The sequence below is a fragment of the Branchiostoma belcheri genome, unplaced genomic scaffold (assembly GCF_001625305.1).
Source record: "Branchiostoma belcheri isolate BF01 breed outbred unplaced genomic scaffold, Haploidv18h27 scaffold577, whole genome shotgun sequence".
Taxonomy (NCBI): domain Eukaryota; kingdom Metazoa; phylum Chordata; class Leptocardii; order Amphioxiformes; family Branchiostomatidae; genus Branchiostoma; species Branchiostoma belcheri.
Window position 1 is genome coordinate 7,102 of NW_017804217.1, and position 10,960 is coordinate 18,061.

Here is a 10,960-nt window from a genome sequence, read left to right on the forward strand (position 1 = left end):
CACTGTTTCGGCTTGGTTGTAAACATTATGGCCAATCGCGTGGATACTAAGTCTTGTTACCGTCCATACTGTGTATACAACAGGCTGTTTTGCTGTGTTTGACTGTACATGTATTGTAGTAATTGCCTGGCGTTAGTCTTATGGACCAGGTAAACCTTTCTTTCTTGGTGCTCCGTGAAATATGATACACGAGAAGGGCTTCAAGGGAACGCTACATTCTGTTTGTAACATTTTCGTTTGGGTGAACACAGGCGGTCATTTCAATCAGAATCAAGTAAAAAAAGGCCATATATGACTAGAAAGGTTACATAGTGACATTAATGCGAATTTGACTAAGTAAAAGTGAGGGAAGATATTGATAAGGAAAGTTCTCGAGCAATTCATAGTCGATATCTTACTTGTGATGGGCTAAGATATATACAAGGGAAATAAGGACAACATATCCGATATCAATTGCAAAACCATTATTTTTCTCAAGCTTGTAAAACAACAGAAAGCCGTAAAAATCACATTGGGAATGCTTGGGACACTAGTTATCTAAGGCTGAATTTACAGCAAAGCTTTCCTGAAGTTATAACTCATTTACAAACTACTCCTTTGCAAATTACATTATAAAGGACTTTGATGAGTGATAAAAATTTTACACCAACAGGTAAAGGGAAGGGTACCCCTTCAATTTACGAAATACCAGCAGGCAAACAGAAAAACACACTCTATTACATCAACATGTAACAAAAACTAAATCAATCACAATATCAAGGATACAAATCAGTACTTATAGTAATTAAAAACGTGTACATTAGATTCACATCTTCTAAATTTTCTTCTAAAGTACTGTAAATATCTTCATTCATAATAACTTGCCATGCTTACATATGTACATTAAATGACTTTCCATTTGATACAGGTTTATATACAGATTTGAATTTAAACGAGAATGAAAATTATGCCATTTGGTCATTTGAAGTCCATACTGACATCAGACTACATGTACAAAAAAGCCCACGACCAACTAGCTATATATGTACGTTGCCCTAATTGCAACGTAGATGATAGAAAGGCCTGTATAGAGACAATAGACAGTGTCAATGTAAATGAGCTTATCTTTGAAATTGTACATGGCCAATGATAGATGTGGTCACTGCCAAGTCTTGCTTTGCTTTGCAATATAAACACACAGTAATGATGACATTAACTGTGTGCGTTAGGATCAGCGATTAGGAATCTGACACGTAGGTAAAAAGACGCGATCTAGACTCAGTCCGTCAAGCCACAGACCCGCAGCAGGTTTTGGTGCGACTCTTCCCAGTACTTGGACTCCAACAGCTTCTTCTTGTACTCTGCTGCTTTGTCGAATTCTGCCTCAGAGTATTCCAAGGTGTCTGCGATCCTTTCTGCCCATTTTCTTGCATCCTCAGCCAGGTCGGACTCCCTCACGCTGGTTTTCACGATCCTGTGCCTCATTTCTGCAGGGCATTTCTTCTCCTTGATCAAGTCCTTGATCATGTCTGCCAACCCCGACTTGTCAGAGATGAGTACGGGGATGCCTGCTGCGATGGCCTCCAGACCGATCAGCCCGAACGGTTCGGCACGAGACGGCATCAGGACCAGGTGAGCCTGCTGCATGTCCTGAGCGATGTCCTCCTGTGTTCCACATGGCAGCAGGGTGGGTTTGATCTTGCCACTGTGCAGGTTCTCTTCCAGGATTCTCTTGCTCGCTTCCCAGTCATCTTCATCTATCCCACGAACACACAATCTGACGTTTGTGATCTTCTCTGTAACCTCCCCCAACGCCCGCGCTACCAGGTCATGGCCTTTCAGCTTGTCCACTTCGGTCACTCTCCCGACAGAAAGCACGACTTTCTGCCCTCCTCCTGGCCTGACAGAGATGGCTTCAAACACTGGAGATGGTCTTGGGAGAAACAAAAAGTGTTGTCCTGGTTTGCTTTCTCCAAGTGACCTGTACTTCGTCTCGAAGAAGCCGTAGATTCTTCTTCCCAATGAGAACACTGCATCTGCATTCTTTGCATCCTCGAGGATGTCTTTTATCTTCTTCCCCGCGGCCAACGCTTTCTTATCTCCCTTGTAGTGCTCTGTCTCTTCTGGTATGTCGTGGTTGAAAAGGACCAATTTTGCCTGTTGACAGCGGTCTTCTTGTATGCTCTTTGCGGCTCCACTGGTGACATTTGCATGGCCCACAATGCACTTCAGATCCTGTGGTATGGCTAGGTAACGACTACTGTGGTCAAAGGTTAACCATTCTAAAGATGGCGTCCTCTCGTCTCTGGGTTTTTTGACAGGCAAATGCAGAATAACACCATCCTCTGTGGCGCACCACTTGTCTTCTTCAGATGCTTGCACAGCTGTAGCATGAACTGTAGCACCATGAAGTTTCAGAAACTGCGCCACCTGACGGTTCGTGGTAGAAATACCTCCATGGGACGTGCCGTACGTATCGTTAACCATCAGAATAGACGTGAACTCTGCAATTAATTAAAAAACAATGTAGGCGTGTCACATTAACATAAATTGATTTTGAGTTATGACGGATAAGATGCAGGTGCCATTAAAGCGATCCTTGCTTGAATGTCTTTTCCATTGATACCGACTGTTGCTCCAAAATTTCTGAATTTCTTATTAGCTGAATACCTAATTGGGTTACTGTGTCGTATGTATGCATTTGTTTAGAAATAGTAAGGTAAATAATTGTTGTTAAATAATATTTCCGACAAAACATTCTCTTTACATGTTCATTTTACGGTATGTATGACTTCATCCATACCTTGCTTCAGACGTTTTACCGGGGGGCCACTGTCGCTGGACTCGCCAATATGCCGAGTTTTGGCTTTCCTCTTTCCACCTGTAATCAATATAAGGTTGTTTATACGCCGTGTAATGTTATCCATATGATTCAGTTTTCTTGTCTAACCTACCGTCCTATGAAATAATTCTCAGGCAAAGATGAAGAATCATTTAGAATATGGTACAAAATTATCATGTTACATCTGACCTTTCTTATGTTGTATCTTGGACGCTTTGGTCATGGTGACCACAGTGCCTTCCTTCTGCTGAACCTGACTTATCTTCCCCTCATCTGCAATGGACATACGATAGGAAAAATGTTTACAGCTTAAACATGTTAAAGCTGAGATTTTATACCTCTGGGCTTTTTGTTTTATATTTTTATATTTTGTTTGCTATGTATATATAGTTGATGGTGTTAACATTTTATGTGTTAGATTTAGCGTTCCATGTTGTGTTAACACAGGTCAACATTTTCATCTGCAGCTTATAACATGTACCCACAAGTTATGAAATTCTATTTAATCTGCCGCAGGCAACTCGTAATCAAACTCGTAATAAAGAGCAATTCATGCTTAGTGGAGTGCACAAAGGAGTTCAAGTCTGTTATTTCTCAATATCATATATATATACAATGATAGGAAAACAATAGGCCAATGATCTACCTTCAGAGTGGAAATACACTGTCGCTGACGGGATCCGGCGCTTGAGATCAGTTATTTGTGATCCGGGTTTAGAAAGTCTGAAATGGACGGCTCCTTGGTACATCTTTTTGGTTTGGCTCGGATTGTTCAGGATCAGTCCAACTGACCACCTGTTGCAGTTAGCTGGTGGGAAGAAGAAGATGATACCTTCCTTAAGATCACGAGAATCCCCAATGACCTCTTTTTCTTCATCAAATTTGGCGTCTATCCTTTCTTCCCAGCCCATGACGATGCGTTGTTTGAACGGTGGGAGCGGCAACATATTGTCAGCTTGGAAAAAGTCGTTGGGGTCGTCGTCCTTGTGAACACACATGAGGTGGATGCAGTTGTTGTCTGTTCTTGCCTTGTTTGGGTTTATGATGAGGTACACTTTGTCTTCGGTGTACCTGTTCCAACATGTCTGGAATGACAGAGACGTGGTTGGAGATGTTGAAGGAACATTTGACTCTGATGGAACATTTGACTCTGACGCCCCCGAATTGGCAGTCTCCTCCTGCTTCCCTGGCCTTTCTGCAGGGGGGGTCGAACTTTCTCCCTCTTTGCCACTTTCCTTGGCACCGGCAATCCTGACAAATCAAACAAGACAAGGAGAAATGAAATTGAAGAAATCATACAAACAATAAATCAGTAGATACGTAACTGCCTAAAATGTGTGAAAGTATGAATCTACCATGCAAGCTCAGTGCATTACCCAGAAAAGTGTCTCGTTGTGAATGTGACTGTGTCCTCTGTCTCTTGAAACTCTGTCCTTAGCAGCGACCACTGGGGATGATTTGACTTTCTCTCCATCAGGACGGTCTTATCTGTGCTGTAGTCGCCCTTCTTCCATGCCCACGGCAGGGTGACGCTCACGGGCTCTAAGAAGTCCTCCTCCTTTTCTTGGTGCACAGTCAGTATCGGGGTCACAGCTGAGAAAGTCTTTGTTAAGGCGTCATCAATGGGCAGCATTTCGACCTGTAACATTACAATAAAATAGGAAGTTGCAAAATAGATCCTTGGTGGATTTGGGGTAAAAGTTCGTGTTTCACGGCTGCTCATTAATAGTAATTAGGAAAACGAATTATCCGGCTATACAGCAAAAACAGAAGCTGCAGAGAAGTCTCTAAGCTACACATTGGCTTGCAGGGACGACATGTGACACAAACTGCAAAGCAAAGAAAGTAGATTTGACTTTACCTCCAAGGACAGGGACCTCCCTGTCTTGACGCATCCTTTTGGAAAGAAGATAGTGACACCATCCTCCTCAATCGTGCAACCTTCTTCTGTGATTCTGTACGTGTTCAGCACAACAGAAGACGACACCTGTAGAAACAAATTGGGATTATTTACAACGATGAAAAAAAGATTCGACGAGCATGTCTTGGTCCACGAGAAGATATGATTACAAAGTATCGTAATGAACATTGCATTGTATCAACGCACCTTCCTCAGGATATCTGCTAAAACGAGACCAATTTTGGTGCTGGACAGTGGTTCTTCAGTCATTGGTACTTCTGTTGATGACATATCCAACATCCCCGCACAGCGCCTGCCGAGTACCTCTAGCAAACGCTCTCTGTTTCCTTCAGGGTACGCGAAGACCGGGAAGACCAGGTTCTTGTTGTGTACGCAGAATTCGTACCCGAGCGTGGACCAGTGTCTGCTGTGGAGAGTCTGGGGTGTGATGATCGGTACGACCATCCTGACGTTCCGTTGGAGAAGATGGTGCAAGAGTTTGTCTGTGATGATTTCTCCTGGTTCGATGACGTCTTCAGACACTGTTACACCGTACCTGCTGGACGATTGGACTGCCTGTTTCAACAGTGGCTGGGTGAGCTTGTCATTGTAGTCTCCGGTGTGTAGGAGAACAATTTCGTTCCCTGGGAATAGATGTGAACGTTAATATTCTAATGCATGAACAAAGTGTCAGACAAACAAGCTGTTGAACATGACAAAGCATCGCGGAAGGAGGAAGATAAATCAGAGGCTTCAAACTACAGCTAGGGAAGACATACCTCTCTCTTCCCTGGGAAACATGGGTGCTCTCTCCGGCAGACAAACGTCCACGGACGCCCCCAGCAAGCGACGGCACATGTCTCCGGCCCTGTTGACGGTGGCAACCAGCTCTTTGAACCTGCTGAACGATGTGAGCTCGTGTCTGATCCGATCGCACTGTGACAGACTCAGCCCTCTGCAGGTCTCCATACAGTCCAGGACAGGGCCGATCGTGTGGACTGAGTCTGGGTTCAGCGTCGGCTCTATCATCACGGGTCCGGAACCACCTGAGTTTTCTGCATGTATAACATGTTTTATCAGTAACGATTTAAAACACTATTTCAAGAGGATGAACTAGACAAAATCAGACATCTGAATGTTTTTACCTGCACAGAACGTTGTCGTATCACTTCTGCCACGTATCCAGACATTGATGAAGTCTTCTGGAAAACTGATATAAAAACTATCAGTCACACATGGCTTACTTACAATGCAATGTTAGGGACATACAAGACATGTGAATACCTTGATCCATAAAAACGTGCAAGAAGAATGCTGTGCTTATCGAATGAAATTGTTTGATTCACTGAAAAATTGAAAATATAACTGGACTCACCGACTGGATCCCGTTGCCGTGTCTTGTTCGATGTCAGACAGCGGGTAGAATACTGGTGTTCCTGTTTCTTTTTCTGACTCATCACCAAAGCACCAGTCATACTGGATGGACGGGATCCACTTCTCCTTGATCTCAAAGAGACAACTGCTGAGGAACTTTCTAACAGGAAGGGCCTGTGTGAATACTGGCTGATCTTCAGCTTCAGCCGACAGAAGCTCTACCTTCAGGTAGTGCTTCACTTTGGTTACCACAAACTGTTGCTTTACATCGTCGGTAGGGAAGCGGCCGCAGCCGGCGAACACGTCGGACTCTTGAAGACCGAACCTGCGCACACAAATGGCTTGTAGACGATAGAACATGCCACTTGGGAGGAACATGTTGTCGAATACGACATACAGAGGATGCTGGTATCTCCTCATTAGCCCAGGATACAAGGTGCTGTCGTCAGGCTTTGCGGCCAGGAGAGATGGTACGAAGTAGATCTCTTCTTTCTCAGGATCACCCGAAGTGTCATCAAACCCACCGATCGGCGTGGCATAGCAGAGGAGGTAGTACTTTTCCATCAGTCGCTTCAGGAAGGGCTTGTGCCGCAGTAGGAAGGGTTTCTGCATCTTTTGATCTGCTTTGGTCCAGATGATTGTCAACAGCCTGTCACTGAGGATGCCTTCCGTCTCCAGCCTCCTCCACATCTCGGCAACCTCCCCATCCGTGCTCCTGTTCTGTTGGTACTCCGGGACGGTGATGATGGTCTTGAAGACGTCAATCATCACCTGGGGTCGAAGGGCCACGTGATCACGGAGAACAGGTTCGTTGATGAAGATGATGTCACCAAGGTCATGTAGAAAGGTCAAAATGTCGGCAACATGGCTGTCGTCCGTGATGCCCACGTCATCACTCCGGGCCAGATCGACGACATCTTGGAAACTGCAGAATAGGTTGTCCTCTTTCCTCTTGTCCATCAGTTTGGACTTCAGATGAAGCCAAGCCATCGGCACCTCCTGGCCCATGAACCACAGACCCTTCGCCACCTCACGGAGGTATTCTCGGAGCTCGTCAATGTCGCTGTTGTCCTCGTCGAAGTTGTCGATGACAAATATCTCAGGCAAGACGTGTTTACCGGCAGCTTTATCATCGATGTGATCACGTATGTCTTTCTTGTACTCCTCAATGTCCGACTGAAATTCAGAGCACAAAGTCCTTACGGATCTTAAAGAACTGTTGATAAATCTGAGAAAACAACCCATGGCTGAACCTTGCAGCCAAGGATATTAACTACACGTTTTAGGGCAAATACAAGCTAAGACCATTCGTAGACAAGAAAACATTCCCCATACCTCATCAACTCTGTCCTTGTGCGTGAGGACCAAGACGACACGCGGCTCTCCTGTCTGCTCCCGCCCGTGCACCAGGGTGTGTGTGCGGACTGAGTTCAGCCAGTGGTCCAAGTAGTCTGGACAAGTAGAGACGTCTTATCATTTTTGTGTACGAAATTATCTTTGCCTTATCATTTCAGCTTTCCAACGTTACATATCTTGATGTGATTTAAGTTTTTAAATAACCCATGTTAATTTTTTAAATTCCCATGTCCAAGCTTTGAAGTTGACCACCTAGTTTACAGTTAAAGAAGTAGATATAGTACCTCTTCCAGTTACGAGGTTGTCCGCTGCAGCCTTGTAGTCCAGATCAGGAACTGGGTCGGACAGCTTCTGCAGCAGTGACATGACCAGGATGTAGATCCCGCGGTACGTGAAGAAGCACTGGTGCGAGCCGTAGTACGTGGCCTGGCCGCCGAAGTCCCAGAGGGAGAGACGCGGGTGTTCGGCTGTTCCAAGCTGCTCCTCGGTAACGCCACTTTGGAGTCGCTCCTTGGCTTTTTCTATGACATCATCCGGAATGTCTGGTGTTTGCTTTTGAACCATCACGTCACTCTGAAGTCGCTGTTGAGCTTTTATTTTGACATCATCCGGCATGTCTTGTGTTTGTCGTGACGTAGTCGTAACCACACTTTCTTCTCTCCCTGCAATGAAAGATTTGTCTTGTTTAATCGATCTTACAATTTCAATGCCATTCATTCTTTTGCATCTTTTCTGTAGAGGCCAATTACTGCATTTGCAAATAGGTTTAACTTGGCTCAAAGACATACATTTACAACAAAGAACCGTCTAACGTAAAGCAACAAGTTCCCTTTTCTACATCTTCTATAATGTGCATTTCGTACGTGTGAAAACATCTAATAATGAATTTCTCACCTTTCTGCAATTTTGGTGTCTGTTGACTTTGCGTCGGCGTTTCGCCCTTCGGTTGTTTCTCCTGCTGCCTTTGCAAAGTCCGTTTCCTTGTCATTTTTTGTGCTTTTCCTGCATCTTATATAAACACGAGAAAGTCAGTGAGATATCACTGTCCCTTCGTCTCTTTATGTGTTTTTCTAGAGAGAGAACTTTAGCAATACGTAAATGATGAGGTGTGAAAAAGATATATAGGTGTCAATTCTCTTGTTCTGTGTATACATTTTAGATTAATGAATAAAACCTCATACTTTTAATTTTTTTAACACTAAATTTGTAACCGTCGTTGTCCTGGCTGTTAACATTTTTGCCCTGTACATGTGTATATTATGTCTATTGATATAATATACACATGTACATATTGATATATGTAAAAGTGATATTTGATACCTGTAGACTTTTTCCTGGCTGCTCCTTGGGTTCGTGACGATGTCCGGGTGCGTGGTTTGTCCCGTTCTTGTTGTTCTGCCAATCGTTCTGCCATAGTTTCCTTGAATTCGTCTGGCTCCTCTGTAAGCAATAAATGCCATGTACCGTATGATTCGTTGTTACAGCTGAGACCGTTTGGCAATTTTTATCTTAAACAAACATGGTATTCATGTTGTTGTTTTGTGATTACTGTTTTTAGATGCAGTATTGCATGACACGTACTTGTGGGCCCAAACTCTCTAAGTAGCAAGAACTACAATGTCGTGCCAGGTGATAGATATTAACATGTTTTTCAGACCTTTTGCCTTCCGCCAAGTCTTGGTCATCACGCTGGGTGAAATCTCGATGCCGTCTGTTATCGGTTCATTCTCCACAGCCTTCTCTCCCGTCAGCCTCCTGACGACACACGTCTTCCCGGATCTGAACTGACCAACCACGAGCCCGCGCACGCTGTGCACCGGTCGCGCCCCCTGGCGGCAGGCCTGGGAGTACAGCTGCTGCATTCCAGGACCCCGCAGCTGTATTTCGAGTGGAACACTGCTGTCTCCTGGATGAGGAGATTTAACATCTTATCAGACATTTATAATTATGTCACTTTGCATCTGGTGCACCTACGTAAAGCCGACGTCTGATTAGATAGAAAGAATGATCTCCTGACTCAAGTATTTCACAGCTAAAATAGTTACACCTTACCCTTTGTTGCCGACACCCCTAAGTCTTCACGATGTCCCGTGATGTTGTCATCCTCCATGTCGTCTGTGGGGAGGCTCCTCTTGCTGCCGCCCTTACTCTTACGATAGTTTACGATGAAGTTCTGAAAAATCAATTACATGTGACATAACTGTTACCCAAGATGATACAACGAAACGATGAGTCACAATTACTTTCAGGCACAGAGGTACGATTTCATAAGGCTACAGAAAATAGCGCACGAGTTATACAAACAATTCCAGGTAAAGCTCCTTCTCTCTGTCAGCACACAACGTTTTAGCCTTTAGTAAAATACAACTGATTGAGATCATGGAATCAACCAGTCATCACAAAGACACACCTTCACTTGGTCTACAGTTTTCCCGCTCTGCTTAGCTGCTTCTTCTATCAACGGACAATCCTTCTTCACCTCGGTCATTCCGCTTTCTTCATAGAACCGGACGAGTACAGGATCGTAGCCTTTCTTATGTGTGGAGACTTCCTGTAAACATGCACACGTGAAAGTAAGTTATGTTTGGTATGAGGGCGGTTCTACAGTTGTTTCTTAAACACTTCTAGTAATTGTTGTAGGATAAAATTGGACATGTATCATTAATACATGTACATATCTCTATGGATAGATCACATGTCTTCCAACTGCACTCGTAGCTAAATGGTTCTACGCAATTCTGATGATAGTCATAATGCATATCTCTTTAGCCCGCCAAGCAGAATACAGCAATTCAAATACTAGCCTGCGTACCACCAGGGGAACTAAAAAACAAACTTTATATCATCTTTAACTTGTATTGATATTATCAGCAGTTGTTTGTGAACCGAAGTGTTTGACAAGAAATTTAGTCATCTCAATCATATTCTTTATATATAATGCTTTATGATTTTGTATCACGGAAGTTTTGAAGCGACTCACATTATCCTGTTGTCGGAGAAGCTTCAGTATTTCCTTTCTACCACGAGTGATTCGTTCTTCATCATCTTCGTTGCCCAGATAAGCTTTACTGGTGTTCTTATCTGCAGCGATGTCTTCCGCCGTTCGACCAACCTGGGAATGAACGTGCTGTCAATTATAGCCTTATGAATGTTGAAATATCGGAAATAAACACGACTGGATGAGAAGATAATATTTATTAAGCATCTAAAACATATACAGTAGGTACATCAGAAAAGCCCATGTCTAGAAAGAAATTGGTTTGTAGGTGTTTATGTGATACGATGCAGGAATATCAGAACACATCGTAATTTGTGTGTTTATTCCAACAACAGCTTCTCCTTGCCTTGGACAGTAATGTATGTAGTATCATCATCATAATGTATGTGGATCATCATTTAAATGTTTACTTTAAATTTTTCTCCCAAAGAAGTAAAGCCAATATTGTATTTCTGGATTGCTGGTCAGTTGTTTACCAGAGAAGCCGATGAACCGACTGACCATGTTCCTG

At 43.6% G+C, this 10,960-nt stretch overlaps 1 protein-coding gene across 1 annotated transcript; it reads right to left on the bottom strand.

The window, feature by feature from the left end:
• Window positions 1–518: 518 nt before the first annotated feature.
• Window positions 519–10,496, bottom strand: LOC109481764. The gene is made up of 17 exons (XM_019784355.1): window positions 10,432–10,496; window positions 9,862–10,002; window positions 9,504–9,624; window positions 9,109–9,357; window positions 8,780–8,891; window positions 7,736–8,109; window positions 7,431–7,546; window positions 6,097–7,271; window positions 5,867–5,931; window positions 5,501–5,776; window positions 4,929–5,365; window positions 4,683–4,808; window positions 4,198–4,460; window positions 3,468–4,072; window positions 3,011–3,094; window positions 2,783–2,860; window positions 519–2,483 (listed from the first exon to the last, which is right to left on the bottom strand). Exons 2-17 carry the CDS (start codon window positions 9,937–9,939, stop codon window positions 1,258–1,260), a joined length of 5,385 nt encoding a protein of 1,794 aa, XP_019639914.1. The 5' UTR covers window positions 9,940–10,002; window positions 10,432–10,496; the 3' UTR covers window positions 519–1,257.
• Window positions 10,497–10,960: the final 464 nt, after the last annotated feature.